Raw genomic sequence first — 22,439 nt, 5'->3', positions numbered from 1 at the left:
CCTCAACCCCTAGCAAGGGGCTTTGCCCCTTGATCTCGTTAGTAGCATTGCCCCTAAACCCCCATTTGATTTTTGAAGTACGCTACAAGTTTGAGTTTGCACAATATGGGTATTTGATGATGTTATCGTGTTTTTAAGGTTTATTCACTTGACATTTAATATTTATATTTGGCATTGATCAATGATGAGGTATCATAGTATCAAATAATTTAGTTTTATAATTTTTACACAAACATGTACCCAAACCCTCAGATTTGTTTTTGCACGTATCCACATATTGGGTTCTTGTTCTTGTACCCAAGCCGACTACTTAGCTTAATGATGATTTCTACATTCTAGGAGTGGGGAAAATGGTGGTAGTCTTGGGTGTACAATGGTTGCATTCACTTGGGGAAATGGTGTAATATCCTCAACTGGCTATAACTTTGTCGAACACCAATTTCTTCTCTAGATTAGTTGTTTGACATTTCGTAAAACACTTTGCAAGCAAGCTCTGATACCACTATAATAACCCCAACCGATTATAACTTCAACAAATACCAAATTCTTTAATAATTTAGTCATTTGACATTTCGTCAAACACTTTGCAAGCAAGCTCTAATACAACTATAATATCCCGTGCAATTCTGATTTTTATTTCTTGATTGCTAATTTGAGAATTTCGTCAAACACTGCACACAAGGGATATATATAAATGCCAAACTTTAATTGATACACTTGCAGAACTCCAAACAACCAACAAGAAATGTTTTTGTATTTTTTTGAAACATAGAGCATTGAGTATAAATGAGAAAATATGCCGCTACATCAATAAGACATTAGGGAAACAAATTCTGATGTAAAACTCTGATATAAATGAGATTAGAAATGATTTCTAAATTGTTTCACATGCCCTAAGATATTTAAATCTATCCTCCATGCAATGCAAAATGAAATGGATAGGAACCTGGAAATTGCTCAAGAAAATCTGGATTTTTACTATAGTGAGTTCCTGTAGCAGCAATGACACTATAGCGAATTATTGTAGCAGCAATACTATAGCAACGTTATTGTAGCGGCGATACTATAGCAGCAATATTGTTGTAATATCCAACTTATTCCTTCAATCTTACTCCATGAATTTGGCCCTAGCCCACAAATTTGACACAATGAAAAGATTGATTTGTCTTCTCCAACAGAAGGATCCTTCACCTATATGCTCGAATAGAACACCCGTATGATGTCCTCCCAATACCAAATTCACTAGGTATTTCACCAGCTCAAATGGAGGCACACAAAAGAACTCCCTTCTCTAGTGGCAAATGTTGAAACACATGGCTCCACAAAACTCATCAAATGTAAATGACAATAATCAGATGATAAGAAAAGAGCCTCTTATGGCCCCTTTATTCATTTCTTGTAAGGAGCTCACTTACTTTTCTCCCCAATGTGGGATGAAAGATATTCTTATATTTCCGTTTTATTATAATGTAATAATATGAAATTATAATATTTTCATTTCATTATATTATAATATGAAATTATGCCCTATCATAAAGTGCCAATCCCCAATAAAACCCTCTAACCACCATATTAGCCTACGAGGATCACAATAATAGGCTAATCCCTGAAATTCTTATGCTGGCAAAAATGGGGACATTACAATGGCTTGAAACTACCAAACAATGGAGCTCAATTTCAAAGTGAATGGAAATAAGGTGATACTGCATGGTATTTTGAATGGAGCCTTAATCATGGTTGAAATGAGAAGGATGGAAGTATCGGGTAAACTAAAGCTATGCCATGCATGAAGAGAGATAAGGATTTCCTTCAAGTCAAAACTGACAATGTTTGAAGTTGGGACAATTTTGAATATGTTTATGGTATCACAAAAGGGGAAACTTTGAGGAAGAATCATCATCCCTGTGTGAGCATTTGGGATCTATGAGACCAGAACTATATACCTGGATCCTTATGGTTGTTGTTTAACTTCTCCATCTTAGTACTAATGTTTTCTACATCCTCTATTTTTACCCCTACTTGGCACAGCTTCCAAGAGAAGACTAATTTCATGGAAGGTACAATTTCCACCTTTTGTCATTAAAGGGGTATTTGATATCAGCACAAGGAGTTTTCAAGTTACTGATTCCTTTGCAAAGGAAGGCATAGATAGTGACAGCTGTGAAATAATACTTTAGCTAGTTGAATCTTCTTTGATAGCATTAGACCACAGGGACAAAGAAAATTACTATGTTTGGGGAAGTGATTTGGTGGTACCACACATGGAGAGGACTTAGTACAAATATTCCAACATTTTTAGCAGCCTCAAGAATGAAATTTGGGTTAATGTGACACTTGCAATCACCTACTTACACTAATAAAGCCCAACTTAAGCCACTTTCTGAAAATGATAGCATGGGGTACTGCAATCGGCAATTGTGAATTCCTAGGTAATCTTTGTGACAGTGAGCTGGAAGTGGTCCTTGGATGATATGCTGAAGCTGGCACATATGATGGTAATGCCATTAAGAAGGTAGAGGCAATGAGGAAGCCAGGATTAGTGAGTATTATTGCTGAAGGACAGTTAATTTTTCCATTGTTGAATTTATAGGAGCATTGCCCATTATTGATGAGCATCACCTCATGACACACTAGCTTGGCATGAAGTGGTAGTGTTCTAGAGTTGACATCACTTGAGGACAAGTAGTGCTTGGGGTGGGAGGACTGCCAATATCATTATTAGTAATTCGTAAAAAGTCCAAGGGGTTGAGCTTAATTGGTTAAAGCATTGATTTCTCATTGCGGAGATCCAATATCAAACTTCAAACAAGACATCTAGCCCGAAATTTGCAATTGTGATTCTTGGTGGTCTCCCACAGGGGCTCCCAATGCAGAATTGGTTTTGAAATAAGTGAATTTTTAAGTTTTGAGTGTTGGTCTTTCATAGATGGTTCTAGTGTGGTTAGTTGGAAGGAGGTGGTATTAATCCTAGTGTTGTGCTTGTTGTCAGTAAAGTTATAAAATAACCGATGGGTAGATTAGCATGTTGTCGGTAAAGTTATAAATTACCTGACGAGTAGAATTAATTATTTCCGAATTGGCGCGACGGTTGAGTTACCTCTTTGGGATGGTATATGTACACCGTTCGAAATGGATTTTGTAATCATGGTGGTAATCATCATTGGAAGCACTATGTAATCTCTTCGGTATATATGTGAATAATAAAAGGAGTATTGCTGTGTTACATGTTCTTGTCTATTGTCTGTATGCATTAAACTATTTATCGTAGCAAATTGCCGATGGACACCGAAGCATCGAGGAATTGTTGGAAGAGACTCGACAATAGTTGGATTTGGTGGAAGAAACAAGCGAGAATTTTTTTAGCCTGTATACGCTAAGGGAAGAGAATCCAGATGGAAGGGAATTAACTCGCATGGCTCGGAGTGCGGAGGGAGCATGAGCATGGAGTGAACTCTTCGTCCGTGATACACTTCTAGAATGAACAACTTCGCTTAACGAAGACCCTTTTTCACCAAGTAACGTGGCTGTTGGAAATAAGATGATTGTTCGAAACAACGCGGGTTTGCAGAATAGTGCAGGAGTGCAAACCAGTGCGGGCACACAAGTACCTCCGATTCGAATAGTAATGGCTAGACCAAAGGAAAAATTGCCAAAGTTTGATGGTGATGGAATGGTTGATGCAATCAGACACTGTAGGACATGCAAAACAATTTGGATGGCGAATGGCGTAACCGACATGGATGAATGGGTCCGACAATTTCTAGCAACCCTAAGGGGTGTAGCAATTGATTGGTTTGCCAACACGGATCCCCAAAAATTAACTACATGGGCGGGAGTTAAAAATGAGTTTATCGCCGAGTTTCAATTGCTGCAAGATGACAATGAGATAGTAGCAGAAATCTACACCACAAAGTAGGGAAAAATGAAACAGTCTGTGTATATGCCAAAAAACTAAAAGAATTAATAAATAAAATAGAAAGTAAGCCGATAGATGGGTTGAAAAAGCAATGGTTCATTGAAGGACTATGCCTGGAGTTAAGGAAGAAAATGAAGATTGTGCCGCCATCATCATACACCGAAGCATACAATCAAGCGATGGACTTAGAGAGTGAAGAGAAAACGAAAAAGAAGAAGAGAAGTAGCTCATCCGACTCAGATGACTCGTCTTCGAAAGGAGATAGCAGTGGTGACGAAAAGGATAGTAAGAAGGTTCGAGCTCTCCGGAAGGATATGATCAAAATGATTAAGGAATTTAAGAATATGTAGAAAGAGACGAAGGGAAATGAGCTATGGTGCATAGAATGCAAGACAGAAGGTCACACGAAGGGATCTTGCCCAAAAAATCAATTTTGTGATATCTGTCAAATTATGGGACATTCCACAAAAGAATGCCCCTTCAATATGAAAACAAGAGGGCATCAACAAATGCTCCTGACATAGGAGGCTTTCGTGTCAGGAGGGAGCGGAAACACAAGCAATGATGGTGCCACTTCAGGTGGGTACAGAAATAATAGAAGAGGGCAAAACAACAATACCAACAATAATAATGGGGGCCACAGCGGAATTCAGTATGATTCGAATGGCCGCCCGATGGTTCAATGTTGAGCAAGCAATTTGTGGGGCCACTTTGCACGGAACTATACATCAACAAACGCACCAAAGTTGTTATGTAGATGGTGCGGTCCTGGAGATCATGAAGATGCCAAGTGCCCGAAATTAGGAGTGAATTTGATCAGCATTGATGCAGACGAAGAATCCTTGGCAATCACCCATAAACAAGCAAAATTGTACCTCGATCTAACTGAAGAGAAGAAGAGATTGGAAGAAGCGCGGGCAAAAATTGAGAAAGCAACGCATGTAGAGAAATCACAATTGAAGGACACTACTGGTACCTCAACGAGGAACTGTGCAGAACAAAAAATCATAAGGTAGATATTACAAACTGAAATACCAGTCAAGTTAAACGATCTGCTGCTCACAATGTCTCAACTTCGATCGACACTCACAAACCTAGCCCCGACTGCTAAGCTACTAGGAGAACATGGAAGGGAAAAGGAAAATGGAGCAAATGCAACGGACCCAATGCTGCTAGCGCTCACATCCGGACGACATTTGACGGTCATAGAGATGGTTATATTAGGAATGGTCCTCTCAGACGCAATTGTGGACGGAGGTTTCAGGGTAAATGTCCTACCAGAAGATACTTGGAAGAAGTTGGGACAGTCGACGTTGTGGCCACCTATGTTCCAATTACTAACGATGGACCAACACAACATTAAACCTCTCGGGGTCTTGATGGCACAACCAGTGGCTATTGAACCGTTCCTACTCGATTTCGTCGTCATCCTGCTGAAGAGGAGAGGATATGATGCCATTCTAGGCCGAGGATGGCTCGTATAAGCAAGGGTTAAGCATGAGTGGAAGAAGAATACCCTATCAATGGAGCCCAGAGGCAGAAGATTCATAATTGACCTGCACACACAAATGGTAGGTGAGGAGGTAGTGTCGTTGGATTCCGAAGGCAAAGGTGGAGGAGATGATGAGGGGAAGAAGAGAATGAAACCTGATGAAGAGGGAGTATTGAGACTGGAAGGAGGGTCGAATGAGGACGACCTAGACTCGTTGAACGGCCTTTTCCACTGGCAGATGGAGGATTACGAGCTCTTTCCAAGCTATAATATGTTAAGGGTCAACGAAGGTGAGAAAGAAGAGGGAAATGAATGTTCGAAGGAATACAAAGAAGCAGAAGAAGGAAAGGCGGTTAGGAATAAAGTTGAAGGGAAGAACATATAGTATGAACCCAAAAAAAGGGAAGATTCCACCGTACGGTACACAATAAACGGATTGCGCAAAAAGAAAATGTTATGTCGAACCATGGATATAGTAGAAAGGTGCCGGAAGCAAGGAAAACACATCATATGGTCTGCACAGGAAACAAAAAGGAAGGGTTTAATAAAAGCTCCAATAGTATGAAGTGAAAGTTCTAAAATCAAGAATACAGTTATTGATGGCAAGGAGTGGCAACCGACGAAATTCATGGTACTGAGTTTTGAGAACAAACTGGGTGATATGGAAAACCTGAGGGAAAAATCATGTAACTTAAATAAACTTGATAAGCGATGATTGCAGGCACAATGGCCCATGGAGGTGACACGGAACAGGTGCAAAGTGTGGCATGATAAGCACCTAAAATTGAACAAGTTCCAACCAGGACAACTGGTGTTGAAGTATGGCGGACGAAACAAAATTAAACCGGGGAAGTTTAAAGTCAAATGGGTCAGGCCATACCAAATCCGGGAAGTAGGTGATAACAGAGCAATAAAGCTATGGACATTGGACGGGCAAGAAATTTTAGACACGATGAACAATTCCAAGTTAAAAATGTATCATGCTAGAACTGTTCCCCCGTCGACGAATAATGAGGAGCAGTAGTAAAGAGAAAAAATAAAATAAAAGACACCATACGGTTTTCCTAGCACCGTATGGCAAACATAAAAAGAGAGTGTTAATGAAAGACATCATATCGTATCCTAGTGTACAGTTCTTCCCCCACCGTACGGTAAACTTAGTATAGGAGCCTGAAACCACCGTATGGAATCTTCACCAAGCCTTTCACCGTACGACGTCTTAGTGTAGCATAAGACCCCGTACGGACTTTCACCAAGCCATTCTGTGACTACCGTATGGACCTCTCAGAGCTCTGCAAATCTGTATGGGCATTTGGCAAAACAATATGGGCACTTGGCTAACTGTACGGTGCAAAAGTAAGGAAAAGTTTATGAATTATTTTTCTGTACCACGTCAGTTACCATACGGTCATGCTTAAGACAACAGATGATAGGCATTAGCACCGTACGAACTATGGATATTGTGCAAACATGTTGAGCATGGAACAGGGCCGTACGACTCAGACACCAACAAGTGTACAAGCAGTAGGGTATTAGGAAGAAGGGAATAAAAGAAGGCACAGAGGGTATACCATATAGCAAGCAATATTGAGCACCATATGGCTACATACAAATGCCTTGCTATATGACTAAGGCGGGAGCAAATTGAAGAGTATGTATTTGCCTACCAAGAAACCATAAGGAAGCAGTCAGAAGAGAACTATAAAAAATAAAAATAAAAATGATGACAAATAAAAAATGTTCAGAATGCATAATGTATGATGCCCAAGGGAAGGGAAAGACATAAAAAAGTAGTAAAACATAAGCCGTTGGCAGAAAGAGTATGGGATCGGAAGAAAATGACAAAAATGATGTGTTCCATGGACTTTTGTGTGGGTTTGAGAGTGCTAATTTGGTCATGGCAGCAGGGGCACTGCCCCTCGACCTCGCTGGGGGGGGTGTTCCCCCCTAGACCCTCAGTCGCTTCAGTTATTAGTCGTGGGAAGTATGACCGGTTGATGAGACCTGGAGTTGCTGCAGGCATGGAGTGTTTGTGTACCAGAGGTGGAGACAACAACAGAGCAAGCCTTTCGAGAGGGGTGATACGCTTTGAGGCACTTGTAGTAGGTGTTGGACGTGAAGTTGTCTTGGTGGATGCATAGAGAGCTCAGGAGGAGCTGATCATCCAATTGAAGGCAGTACAACAACACTTGGCTCAATGTACCCTGGAGTTGGAAGCAGAGAAAGTGGCATGGGTGGCTATCAAGGTCAGCTTGACTAAGGAGACAGTGTGTTTTGGAGATTAGTTTGGTGCAGGCATGGGACGAATGTGAAAGTGGTGTGATGGAAACATATGTATCTTGTTATAGTTAGTCAGTTAATGTATCCTATTTTGTTGATCTATCTCGGATATTTTGTAATTGTCATCCGGAGACGACTTTTCTTTTTTGGGGGGATGATGTTGTTGGTAAAGTTATAAAATAGCCAACAGGTAGATTAGCTTGTTGTCGGTAAAGTTATAAAATAGCCGACGAGTAAAATTAATTATTTCCAAATGGGCGCGACGGTTGAGTCACCCCTTCAAGATGGTTTATGTACACCGTCCGGAGTGGATTTTGTAATCATGGTGGTAATCATCATTGGAAGCACTATGTAATCTCTTCGGCATATTTGTGAATATTAAAAGGAGTATTGCTGTGTTACATGTTCTTGTCTATTGTCTGTATGCATTAAACTATTTACCCCATACGGTAAATAGTGCTCGCAAGAGTTTGTATTGGTCTGATGTTGATGCTTGTATGAGCAAATTAATTGTAAATGATGAGCAATATAAAATAATAATAATATGAAATAAAATAAAAGAATTTTCAAATTCAAAGTTCTGGTTGGCACTATAGGAGGATTCATTTTCAAATGAGGTTGGCTTCATATAGATTAATCATAATTGGTTTTAAGGGTGATTGAAATCAATTTGGGCAGAGAAATTAGTCTTGGGGACATTACACAGATTTATATATATTTCACAAATTTACTAAGTATATCTGAATAACACTGAAAATGGGTTCCTTCGAGTGTGTCATAAACTATACACATACGTTTCCCAACAATTCTTGGATTCCTCTCTAGCAAACAATGTCTTGGGTTTCCAAAATTAATCATTGCCACACAAGGCATGGTACATTTTCATGTTCAGCCCAAAGTCACGCAGCAGAGTTGTCAGACTTATCACCAGACAGATTATATCCGATAACTCACTCTTTTTATCATAATTTCATATTAGAGGTTCTTTACCTCCTTTGGCTGCCAAATTCATGCCTCTTATGCAGGTCTAGACCATGTTAACTGAAATCAGAATCTTGTTACACTACCAAGCCTTTTAAGTATTTAACCTTGCCTAGGAAGCTCTGCTCATCTTTTGTCTTCTCAGTTTCCTTCAAGCGCCAGTCATGGTAGTTGAACCATTCATCCACTTCTTGAGATACCCATCAGTGACGTTAATAAATCCCAACAAATGCCTTCTAATTCTATATGAGCTCTAAAAAGAATCTGATGGTATGAAAGGTGAAGTCTTGTAGAGTTTAATGAAAGTGTCAATCTTGTAGGGAAGAAATTTTCTGAATATATCAATATTGTGGTGAAACAAATTGATGAAAAAGGGTTGGAAATAAGTCTTGTGGAAGTAAATTAATAGCAGAACAATCACCTTCTGAATCGCCAGACTCAGACATCAATAGGTAAACCTTCCTTGAAATGAATATGGAAATCCACATTTGAATGACAACTCAGTATCTGAGGATCCATTGTAACAAAGAATCACAAATAGAATATACATAACTTATTACGAGTGGGCAAAATAATGATAACTGATAAGAAACAAGTTTTTTCAATTCTAAGACATTGGTTGGCCCTATTGACTTATGGAATTCAGAGTTTTCTGAAGCGATCTTAAGTAACAATATCTGCTATTTCAGCTCATTTTGTAAGAATTGACACTAAATGAATAATTTAGCTCCTTGATCCTCTCCTAGACCATACATATATGATGATATATCAATTATATGACTGCTTTTGATTTGAATTGCATGGATGCTTTAGCATAACCTACAGAACATTAAACCTAAGGTGGATTGAAAGGGATGCATAGTGGAAAAAGTTGGACTTGTTGATATTTAAAGGCTGGACTAAGAGACTCATTGTTAGTCGTCTCCTCTTAACTCAATTGTTTTGAACCATTACAACTGTACGAGCCCAGTTCCAATTTTTGATGCTCAGAAAGACATTTTATCAAGATGTGTTAAAGTCTTAGCTCTTTATTGCACAGAACACACATATAATTGAATGCTTTAAGGGATAAATAAGCAGTGTCTTGGGTGAAATGAAGAATGGACCATATCAAAAGGATTTCTTTGACGTAAAAGTTATGTTACCACTATTAAAGGATGATGCAGTTCTGGACTTTGTAGATGAGATGTTAACTGGATATAGTATTAACAACTTATGTCATTTCAACTATGTTTTTAAATGTTTCAGATTAATTATTGTTCTCAACTTACTGATTAATGCCTCCACAATTTTGTAGGGAGGGCATTTTTGGAGGATTGCTTGCAAACACGGGGTATTTCCACACAGGTTGCTGCTCATGTTGAAAGCAGTGAAGGCCTACATATATCTGGGGATGATAGAGCTTCACAAAATGTAAATGTTTTGGTAACATCAGGCACACTAGTACCTAGTCTAGTCAAATGCTTGCTATTTCGTTTGGACGGTCTGTTCACCTATGACAATGGTTAGTTTGGACTCCTAAAATTCCTTTTTAAAAGTTTTTTATTGATTCTAATTTTCACATGTAATGAATTCTTTTGCGGTGTCTTTTAATCTTAATGAAATGTATCTAGGTGTGTATTTAAATGTTTCAGACACTTCAGTTCTCTTTTATAATAACTTGTCCTTGTAGTCCTAAATAAATCATTAGTATGCATTTCTTTTCTTTGAAGTAGGCACAAACATTTAGTTCACAATAGCCTTTGGTATTTTAATGCCATCATCTGTATTTGGGAGCAAGATTTTTTTTGGAGCTGTCTCTAGAAATACCTGGAGGAGCTGAACCACACAGGTATCTATTTAAAACTCGTGATCATGTCCTTCTAATGAATGTTGGCAATGCCAAGCCACGGGCAAATTTGCTGGGACTTGAACTTCATCTACTTTGTGCTAAGTTCCCCAATTTTTTAATTTCATTTCAGGATGATGAGCAATTGCATGTTGTAAGATTTGGTTGTTTGTGTATCTTGTCGAAGTGATTTGACCTTGATTTACATGTAAATGAAGTAATATTCCTAACAGAATCCACAAATTCTTGTTAGACATCTAGTAGTTTTCTACAAGAACTAAGGAAGTAAGCTAGGGTATAAGATCTCTATAGTAGACTTGACCATTGAAGACAATAATTATCCCTAGTAAAACAGAAATGTGGATAAGATTCTTGAGGATCATTTGATGAAAGGTACCAAATGTGTAAGAAGGAACGCATGACTGCTTATGGAAGACTGCAAGTGTGAAGAGTAAGATTAGCACGAAAGAAAATGGAGAAAAACATTTTTTTGCACATGGTTGGTTATACGGCAAAGAAATTTATGTAAGACAAAGATAGCACCAATTCTCTCTAGTTGGAGTGATTTCCAAGACATGTCTGTGTGAAAAATAACACAGATGCTTGCTGAATAGAAGGTGCAAGAGAACATTTCAGGAAGTTTTTAATATATTCTTGATGCACTTTGTAATAATTTCTATCTGACTGGGTTTTTTTTTTTTCACAACATTGCTTTGCGGACCATCAGTGATGATCCTACAGGGAGTTTGAGCATCTCTAAAAATCTTCAAATAAACATGAGTGGATGCTTTTTCGACTAGCTTAACAAAAACAATGTGATGTGTTTGTACAGTTTTTCTTGGGCTTCTTATTTTAGCAACTCTTTAAATGTGTGGACAGGATTGCAACACATACTGTTACTCTGTGACTACCCATAAGACCTCTTCCCTTGCTTGTCCCCATGCAGCAACCATCATTGTCTCTTTCTCTTTCTATTTGTCTTGTATTGATATCTGGCATTTGCTCCTTTGGATGATATTTCTACTAATCTATCTACAATGTGGGTAGGGAGAGGTTTTCAATCATCACTACACTCTTATGAATACAAAGTTTGACCAAGAATAAAAAATAAATGTATTATTAATTGTCCAACGAAAACTAGGTTCATTCATTGGGGCTAAATCTAAAAAGTTCCTGGAATAAAAATGAGTATTTACCTAATACTCTTATTCTTGAATCTCTTGTTGATGTGAGAGTTTGGGTGACAATGAAATCCAACAAACATCATATTGGTCTATAGTAATAGGTTACGTTAATTCTCATGTATTCAAAAATTTCATATCTATCAGGCTTATATTTTGAGGTACTTTGAATAATAGTTGAGTCTTCATTTGTTGGTTAAACTTGTGAAATTGACAAATTGCCAAGTCAATTGAAGTCAACTTGCTTAGAATCCCTTCAACTCCATATATGTAATTACGGACCTTGAACTTGAAGACATACTTTTATGATTGTTTTGATCTCAATTATTGTATTTGTGTTCACAACATACATTTTACTTTATTTACCAAATCATTGAGGCATATGCATTTTGGATGGATGGATCATTCCAAATGATACACCAAGGCTTGTCTATTGACAAAATCCTATAGGATAGTGGAATCGACCATTTCAAATGTGTTGTCTTCAATTTTGACATCACAAAATTGAGGCAACCCTACAAAATTTCTCATGAATTCGTAGGTATATCCTCTTTGTTGTGATGCATTGATAAGGCATCATGAAAACAATTCATTATCCCCGAATTGTCCTTTATGTAGTCTTGTTTATGTGTTCTTTTGGAAGTTCTCTATTGAGATTATCCCTAATTGTTTGTAGGTAAGAGTTTTCCTTCTCACACTACAAATGCTTGATTTTTGGTTAACTTTCTCGTCTTTTCTTTGCTTTTCTTTATGTTGTAAATAGTTTTTGTTCTTTTTTTCCCTTAGGTGAATAGCCCTTGGAATTCTGCTTGATTCGAGCTAACTTAGATCCAAATCGGAGTTGTTTAGCTCAAGTTATAAGGGAAAAAGTGAGGTTTTTAAGTCAATTGCATATTTTTATAAAAAACCTCATAAAAGTGGATTTTTTATTGACAATTGCACGATATAAAATTATATTTGATATTTAAAGTGGATTTTGTGGTGCATTTTAAAATTTCAGCTCATTCTGTGAGTTGATTTGACCATAGTTTTTTATGTTTTATGAAAATAGCCTTTTTCAAGACTATTTTCCATGTTACTTTATTAAAAACTATAGTTAAATATTAAATATAATTACACGAGACAACTTAAGTGCATTAAAGTGGGATTTTTATTACATATTGCTTATATCCACATGCAAATTACTATGTAAAAACCCACTTTCAATAAATTATAAGTCCCAACATTAATTTAAATGGGCTATATATATGCAATATGTAATGTCCCCTTTTTATGGGACATTATAATTCTGTATTGCCAGCTCACTTAGCCTAGGTTTCGGGGGCGAAAGGGTTCTTTATGGGGTGCAGTTTGAGGTTTGGCCTAGACGTTTCCAGTTTTAGACCCATCAGAGTAGTTTTGGTAGGTTGTTCGGATACTTACTATTTTTAGTAAGTAAACGGAGCTCACTATTCTTGATATCCCAATGTTAGTCTAGAAGCGTCTCGCCGAGAGCTTTCCAATGAGCTATTGCACATGCTTATTCGAGTGAGTTGGATCAGTTATTTTAATGCCTGATGATTATATGGTTTACTGACTAAGTGATTATTAAAGTTCATTTAACTTGTCACTTTATTTTTAAAAAAAGGTACTATGTTCACTTAAGCGACTAAAAGACACATTGCTTAAAAGTGTGTGCATCACATTGGGAGAAGGGATAAAAGGTACAACGAGCCCTACATGGGAAGTTACGAAGAATATAATATTCAAAACAAATATTAATCTGGGAGCTGGAAATAGTTGCTGGTTATTTCTTCGAGGACGCAAACCCTTGAAGAATTATTTGAAGGTTGGACGCAAACCTAGCCTTCTCACAAGTTTTATCTACATTTGCCAATCTGACTGTTTTTTACTATTTACAAGATGGGTTCATTGGATAGTTGCATATTATTGTATTGCTGTTGTATAATACAGTAATGCATTTGGTGATTATTTGTGTTAATTCCTGGTTTATATATGTACTTTCTGAATATTGGTGAAATTAAACAAGTTTTTTTGAGTTTCCTTGTATGCAAATCTATGGGTTACAAATCGGTTAAGGTTCTGGAATTTGTATCAAATATTGGTTTATTGTTCGGATTTAAATCTGCAAGTTTATATCCGGGGTTTTTAGTAAAATATCTAAAAAGGGATATTACAGTGGTATCAGAGCTGTGCATCCTACTAGCCTGTGTGGTTGCTGGAAATTGTTTATCAAGAGCTTTTGCTAGAGATTTCATATTTTTCGAGGCAATCCTTCAAGCAGTGGTTCTAAGGCACAGTTCAGAAAATAATTCATTATGTCTTGTAAGTTACGGTAGTAGCAGATAAGAGTGGAAGGATGGCAAACAGTTCAATAAGTGTTCTCATAGGTATTATATGGCCACGTACCAAAACAGTACTCCATGCTGGTGACCTGCCTATTCTATCGATTCAGCATCCAGTGCTTCGTGGGCGGTAGTTTGCAACCTTTCTCTTACTGGCAACCTCCTTCACGGGAAGACTCACGGCATTTTATGAGGTTTCAAAAGGCGTCCAGTAAGACTACGAAGACAGGTTGAGCAATAAGGTTAAGCTTAGTTGGATATGAGCAGCAGTAGACACATCTCCTCTCTGCACTCACCATGAACATTAACCATTATCGGGCGCAAGTATTGCTTTTGCAAATGCATGAATAGCAAGCGAGTTGCTCCAGGCCTCTTCCAGTGCTCACCAAGTATAACACTGCTTGCAAACTGTTTGAAGTAATGTTGAGAGTTTAATTTGGGTTGGCAAGGTAGAGTTGCAGAGTTTATTTGAATACGTATTAGAGGCTTCGCACTATCCTCTTGTCTTGCGGATTCTACTTCCTACGCATTGTGGGTGTTAGTTCATAAGCCAATTCTTCCTGCCCTCTTCATTTATGGGTGGTTATTTGGCATATCATGAGAGTCGGGGGTGCTTTCAACGAGTATAGTAAAGTTGCATTTGTAAGGGAAAATAATATTTGTCATCTGCAGCAGATAGAACGGGCCTTTAAACGATAGCTGGGTAGAGCTTTGTGAATACTGTGAGTAGACTCACGTTTCACACACAGGAATATAGTTAACAATCTCGTGGATTTAAGGGAATTACCAGACTGCATTCCGTCCCTCAGCAACATACATTCCGTGCAAGCAACACCCGAATAATACAACATAGAAGCCACTTCCAGATGACATTTATAGGTGACGTGACATGTAGGGATCAAGCTATGCAGCGAATGGAAGGTGCATCAACTATTCTGTTGGTCATATACACACAGGTGCATTGATCTCGTTCTTCTGTATACTGTTATTCTATTGTGAATGCATTAACGTGCTTAAATGTAGTTCATTACAACTTCTGAAAGGTATTGGCTATTGCTCTCTACGTAAGCTGGTTTCCTCCATTATTTTTGAATTGTGTACATTGTGGAAATAACTATTCAGATTGTTCTCAAAATATTATTAGTCTATTTGGAAGTGTTGCCAATTGTTGATGTTATGCTATGGATCTAAAGGCCTTCATTTTTGGAGTACATTACAATAAGATTTTATCATTTGGTTGTTTGCCAGTTGTTTGGTAAAATGCTTAGACTTTGAAACTCCATCAAAGTGTACTTACAGCTAAGGTTAAAATCTAGAGGAAAGAATATTACAGTGGTATCAGTGATCATCAATTGCAGAACAGCCGCAGGCATAGCCTAGCGTGAGTTGAACAAAACACCGCCACTGGAGACAAATTTGGAGAATAAAACTATTTGCAGGTCATTTGCAGGCTACATGGAAGCTCTCTCATATGTAAAGAAAGAACCCAGCTAGGCATGGGAAAGGTTCAAAGGTCATTGTTTAGATTCTGCTGTGTATTGTTTGTTTGTTTGGCACTGGTAATACTAGTCTTTCCTACATCCAAGGCTGCTTAATTTGGAGTCATTTTTGGGGATTGAAGCAAACAAATTCCTTGTACATCTTCAAGGTAGACATTTGATTCTATATAGTATATTGGATTGGTTACTAAAGATTGTTGGGAGCATTGCCTGAGACAACAGACAGAACCTGGATGGATGGGAATTACTGCAAAGACATCTTAGCAGTGCAAACAACAACATACATTATCACTGCACAAACTGAAACATCATATCAGCAAGCTTGCAAATTGCTTAACAAAATTGCAAATGGGGAAAATATATGGCTACAAATAGGTTAAGAAAGACATTGTTAAGTCGCAACAGCAGTTAGCCCAAAATTTCCAATCTGATATGAGGACTGAAATAATGAGCATATATGACGAGTACAAAAAATTCCCTCCACAGATTCAGAAAGAATTACCCTTCATGGCATATGTGGACTTTTAGCTAGAGTTGCAAAACAAGACAAATATGATAACAAACAAATACTATGATTTGGCTCGAGATCTCTTTGTAGAGGATAGTTATAGGAATTTGCATGAGGGAGGCATTAATCAACTTGATAGTAGTATTGAAAAAGAAGAGCAATCTTTGCATGATAATATACAAAACAATAATAATGGCACAAGTATGCTATTGGGTAATTGGGAGATAGAAGTATCTTATGAAGTATCTTAATGAGCATGTTGATATCCCATATAGAAGAGTTGACCAAATTGCCAACGTTGGCAACTCCCCATCTTATTTAGATGTGGAAAATACTAGCATCTTATTCGGTGACATGGAAATTAACTTGGATGAATTTTATGGTGATATTAGGCCAAAAATTATGTCAAATCTTGAGGAGGAGCAAATGGACTGCAAGGTGGATAGGAGAGATAATCTAGCACATGTTGAGGTAGAGGACATATTTGAAGATGTTGTCTCCTTGAGTGATGAAAAATCAGAAAATTCTATGGAGAGCAGCCCACTTGTGTTCAAAGGAGATGGTCAAAAACCATTATTACTCCTTGACTTACTGGATATGCTTTTGGTCAAAGAGGACAAGCTTGTCCAAGTGTTGATGAGAATCGATGATTCTTCCAAATTGGTCTAGGATCTCATGCGGAAGATTGTGGTAAAAGAGAGACATGGGAAGGTATGTGGTGTCACAAGTCCTCTTTTACATACCATTTTTGAAACTTTGAAAATGATAAAATATGATTACTTGCAACTATTAATGGACAGAGATCTAGCAATAAAATTTGGGAAGGACAAGAAGAGTGAGATAAATGAGCTATGCCTTCAATTGAGCTTAGCACATTTCTCCATCCACAAAGCTGAAAATCAAACAAGTAGAGCAGTCACTTAGGAAAAAGATAACCATGGTTCAAGGGCACACGAAATCATGCAAATTATTGAAGGAATTCGTAAAATGGGTAGATATGAAGGCAAACAATGTAATTCAATCACATGTTCCCTATATGATACTTTCTATGATGAGAAAAATTTTATGGATCAGCAAGTTGATGAGTTTGGAAATTCTGATTTTTATGACAGCAGTTGTACATCTTCAAGTGAGGATAATTCAGAGATTTCAATTAATGGAAAACCTTCCTTTTGCGAAGACTTTGACATAAGCGAGGGTAGTTATGGTGGAGTAGGATGTTCAGATTTATCCTTAGCATGCTCTGAGGGATTGTTTAGCTTACCCAGAGATTTATCACCTAGTTCTTACGTGATGGCCACGGCCTACTTGTTGATTGGTGATTTTTCTTGTTGGTATATTCCAACTATCAGTGACTTGCTTGTGGATGTTAGTAGTACATTCGCTGATTCTATTTGGTCTTCAGGGGTCAATGAGTTATTTGCAGATGAGTGGGGAGAACATACACTACCCTACATTCCAAGTAAGATGCCTTCATTTTTTATCCAGCGGCATATTGAAGGCAGTGTGAGCATTCATGGTGTTGGTGATTCATCAATCACTCCTTTTATCCAGGATCATGTTGATTGGGTGATCAGGAATCCAAGTGTTAATAGTATTTTACATCTGGTGGATTATGCTATGTTGTTACACAATCACAGGATTATGATTTGTGTGTTTCAGCCTTCTGACAGATCAGAGTTCTAGAGATAAGGATTACTTCGTTTTCACCAGGGTGATATAGTGTTGGAGTCAGATTGGCTGGATCTGTCATTGTCATCAGTACAGTTATTGCAGGAGTGGTATAGTGGTACAGATTGGCCGGATCTGTCATTGTCATCAGTATAGTTATTGCAAGAGTGGTACAGTGGTACAGATATTACAGGAGCTGGTTAGTGGTATCTCAGACAACACATGAGTTCTCACTTAGGATCCAGGGGGAGTGTCCCTATGTATTGCCTTTTATCGGGAAGCAAGGAGGAGAGTTTGGTCATTATCATCTTGGGGTGGATATTGGTATATTGCGGAGCTCCCATCATCACTTGATAGTAGACTTGTAGGGTCCCTCATGGAGTGAGGCATTCATTCTGACTGAGGGTATTGGTACATAGGGCAGTAGCACATGGCAGTTGGTGTCCCTTAATGGGGAGCCTTGGGATCCTGCCATTCAGTTATTTGACATATCGATTCCTATTGTATAGTTTCACCTCTCCGGATTAGGGAAGATGCATGCCGAGTTACATTGGTTGAGGAATAGAATTTCGTTCTCAAGACGAGTATGGGATCTTGGCATTTGGTTTCTGCAGGTATGAGCGGATTGCTTGAGGGCAAGCAATTTTTGAGAAAGGAGGCATTGTAATGTACCCTTTTTCTGGGACATTATAATTCTATGTTGCCGGCTCACTTCACCTAGGTTTCGGGGGCGAAAAGGTTCTTTATGGGGTGCAGTTCAAGATTTGGTTTAGACATTTCCAGTTTCAGACCCATCAGAGCAGTTTTGGCAAGTTTTTCAGATACTTACTATTTTTAGTAAGTAAACACAGCTCAGTATTCTTGATATCCCAATGTTGGTCTGGAAGCATCTCACCAAGAGCTTTCCAATGAGCTATTGCACGTGCTTATCCAAGTTCGTTTGATAAGTTATTTTAATGCCTGATGATTATATGGTTTACTGACTAAGTGACTATTAAAGTTCATTTAATTTGTCACTTTATTTTTAAAAAAAGGTACTATGTTCACTTAAGTGACTAAAGGACAAAAAAGGTGTTTTATCCCACATTGCTTAAAAGTGCATGCATCACATTGGGAAAAGGGATAAAAGGTACAAGCAGCCCTACATGGGAAGTTACGAAGAATATAATATTCAAAATAAATATTAATCTGGGAGCTGAAAAATAGTTGCTGGTTATTTCTTCGAGGACGCAAACCCTTGAAGAAGCATTTGAAGGTTGGATGCAAACCTAGCCTTCTTATAGGTTTTATCTACATTTGCCAATCTGATTTTTTTTTACTGTTTATAAGATTGGTTCATTGGATAGTTGCATGTTATTGTATTGCTGTTGTATAATACAATGATGCATTTGGTGATTATTTGTGTTAATTCCTGGTTTATATATGTACTTTCTGAATATTGGTGAAATTAAACAAGTTTTTTTGAGTTTCCTTGTATGCAAATCTGCGGGTTACAAATTGGTTAAGATTTTGGAATCTGTATCGAATATTGGTTTATTGTTCGGATTTAAATCTACAAGTTTATATCTCGGGTTTTTAGTAAAATATCTGAAAAGGGATATTACACAATAACACGTTTTAATGTGTTGAATGGGTTTTCAATATGTATTTACATATTTTAAACTTGTTTAATTAATGTAAGTGGGAAAATCTAACTCATTTACATATGTTGCTGCATAAATAAGTTTATTTTAATTATATTAATGCATTTAAATGGGGTTTTTCTAACCCATTACATATACATCTTTTAATACTTGCTACTTAATGGACTTTGAAAGTTAAAATACATGTTTTAATAACATGTAAATGCACTAGGTGACAATTTTGGACCCAATTGCATGTCTATGTAATATTTAAAAACCCATTTCACTTAGCATAAGCCAAAGTGACATTTTTTGGCCCTACTACATGCATTTAAAAATTTGTTTTCATGTTTTAAAACTCCACCAAGGCAAAGTGGTGATTTTTTGCCCAAATGCATGTCTTTCAAATACATGTAAATGGCCATGAAAAGTGCGTTTTGCACTAAGTCATTAGCTAAAAGCTCATGGTGGCAATTTTTTACCCTATTGGATGAGTTTCAAAACGTGTTTTTGCTCATAAAAAGTGTGTTTTCCTCTATTGAAGGCTAAGTGGCGATTTTTTTAGGAGAAGCATATTGTTTATTACATATTTTTCATTCAAGAAATCCCGTTTTTCACTTGCAGCATGGATTTGGAGGGCTTTTGTGCACCATGTTCACATGTAGATATTCCCCAAAAGTGCGTCCATGTTTTAGCAACACATTGGCACATGCAATCCTTAAAAAGTCACATTTTTGACCAAAATACATGGTGGTTTTGGGCTTTTTTCACAAATGGCGATTTTGGGAGTGATTGCATGTCACATGCTACATGGATTTGGTCAAAAAAAGCAAAATCTAGGGCATGGTTTTTTCCAAAAACAACTCATTTGTGGGTGTTTTCTACACTCAAATTCTTCCAAAGAGCTTTCTAAGGTAAGGGTTTTTATTTCCAGCTTATTCTTCATCATTTCCAAGTTTAAAATGATGCCCTAGATGCCATTGTTGAATGCATTTGCATATGGTTTTGATTTGGTCAAAACTTGTTGCAAATTTTGGGCATTTAAGCTCTCTAACTATCTCCACATGTCCAAATTAGAATCCTGACTTTCCTCAACGTTAGAAATTTGAAATCTATATAAGTCTTGTGATATTGGACAAATCTACTATCTCTTGGATTTATTTCAGATTTGCTCAAAATTTTGATAAAGACTTGTTTTCTCATTTTTGGTGGAGTTGAGGTAAATTCCTCTATTATTTTCCTTAAGGCATTGATGTATATATTTGTGTTGAAAGTTATTGCAAATCTTTATCATTTCCATTTTTAGGTTTGCATTTTTTTTGTGTATATGAAGTTGCTCCTTCTATCTTTGATCTTCTCCAAAGTTGCATATGCAAGGTCTCATCTTGCATAGGCAGTTGGGTGTAAAATCCCATTCTAAAAAGAAAGATAAGTTTGTTTTTCCCTTATATGCAAATGCAAGTTAAAACTCCACCATTACGGGTTCCATGTGCCTCCATATAGCTGCCCTATGGTTGAAGTTTTTCCCACATTCTTTGCGGATAGAATTTCACATTTTGCACTTTTAAAACACGAGGTACTTAATGTGTTACTCATTTTTTCCCTTGCTCACTTAATTCCAAGTTTGCTGGTCGCATATGCAATCCACTCCAAAAAACTTGTTTTTGGTTATTCTAGCCATTTTTTAGTCATTTCGAGCTTGAACCATTTGTTCATTTGCTTTCCTCAATCAATCCACTCATTCTCCCTATCTATACCTTGTCTGAAATCCGTGTTTTTACATCAAAAGCTTCCCATGGATCCCTTACATCACAATGTGCATACACTGTAGAACTTTCATGTGATAGTTGCTTAGGCACACCATTCGACGATGTCAAGAGAAGTTACACCAACAAAAGGAAAGAGACTACTGCTGTATTGAATGACGTTCTCAAGTCAATTAATCATCAACTTAAGTTGCTGGACAGAATCTTGTTGCCTGGAACAACATGATGGAGATTGATTTGGACATCTTGTATGAGTACGAAGTCATCATGTCTATTGAAATGTACCATGATTACACACGTGATGACCAACAAAGAGAAAGTTCTACAAAAACTTGTAAAAGATGCAAAGGCAACTAAAGCAAGATAACTAACCAAGAAAGCATGATCAAAGGGGGCATTCAGAGAGCTATCATGCGAAATTATCACCAAAGATATCAGACTGAAGAATCAATAAGATTATCTCATAGAGTTTGCAGAGGCCATCCACTTATAGCTCGAAGTGGATGAATTCAACATTAGTGTGCTTGATACATTGGCAAGCTAGAAGTATTCATTAAAGAATCTACAAAATCAAATGGGGATTTGTAATAGAGATATTTGGAGCAGCAAGCAATACTTAGGAAGGTTACAATGATCTCGCAATACACTAGTGAACCAAATGCTACAGTTGTACGCAAGTCCCTGTGGAAGTTTGGAGACCTAGTTGATAAAATGCGAATACTTCAAATCAGATTTTCATATGGTTTAAGTAGAATAGCAATAGGAAAGCTACATGTAAACTATGTTGTAAGTACAGGGTAATATGCACCTGTACAACTAGCTCATGTAGTTAAGTTGCACTTGTATTAGGCATGCAACGTTGAATAAAGTCAAACTAGTTAGTTAGAGATAAGTCAAGGTGGTTGAGGTTGTTCCACTTTTTCTTCCACCTTTCTCTCTTCTATTTTCCTATATAAAGGTGGGAGGTCATTGTAAATAATCATCTTTTGGCAAGGCAAGCAAATTCTATCAATTTTTATATGCATTCTAAGATTTTGTACTTGGATGTAAATCTAAATTGCTATCAATAAAAGAGGCAACTTGTTTTTAAACTTTGTGTTGATTCAAGGTGTTATGTGATGACATTTTCTGGATATTGATTGTGAGCTTTGGAGCTTTGATCAAGAGGGATTTGAATTTAATTGTGCAGACTTTGAGCTACCTATTGCATTTAGAGCCAATTTGAAGTTTTGAAGACTTTGTGTTGCAGGATGACAAATTGTAATAGATAGTAGTGGTTGTTATCACTTAGAGTTGAAGACTTTGGGCTTCAATTGTAAGTGTTGTTATTGAATTTGAGTGTATCCAGTA

General features: G+C 37.3%; 1 protein-coding gene across 5 annotated transcripts in view; it reads left to right on the top strand.

Moving 5' to 3' along the window:
• Window positions 1-22,439, top strand: part of LOC149543477 (protein phosphatase EYA-like) — a 169,324-nt gene that overhangs the window by 125,575 nt on the left and 21,310 nt on the right. For 4 of the 5 annotated variants that reach the window (XM_089798278.1, XM_089798280.1, XM_089798279.1 and 1 more), the window contains one exon: window positions 9,967-10,173. In XM_089798278.1, coding sequence (XP_089654404.1) covers window positions 9,967-10,173 — 207 coding nt within the window. The remainder of the gene's footprint in view (window positions 1-9,966; window positions 10,174-22,439) is intronic. The other variant, XM_089798282.1, reaches the window with a different exon arrangement.

The sequence above is a fragment of the Cupressus sempervirens genome, chromosome 8 (assembly GCF_028749045.1).
Source record: "Cupressus sempervirens isolate cs-2001-9-10 chromosome 8, ASM2874904v1, whole genome shotgun sequence".
Lineage (NCBI taxonomy): Eukaryota > Viridiplantae > Streptophyta > Pinopsida > Cupressales > Cupressaceae > Cupressus > Cupressus sempervirens.
The sequence above is the reverse complement of the archived record's forward strand: the minus strand, read 5'-3'. Positions and strand labels throughout refer to the sequence as shown.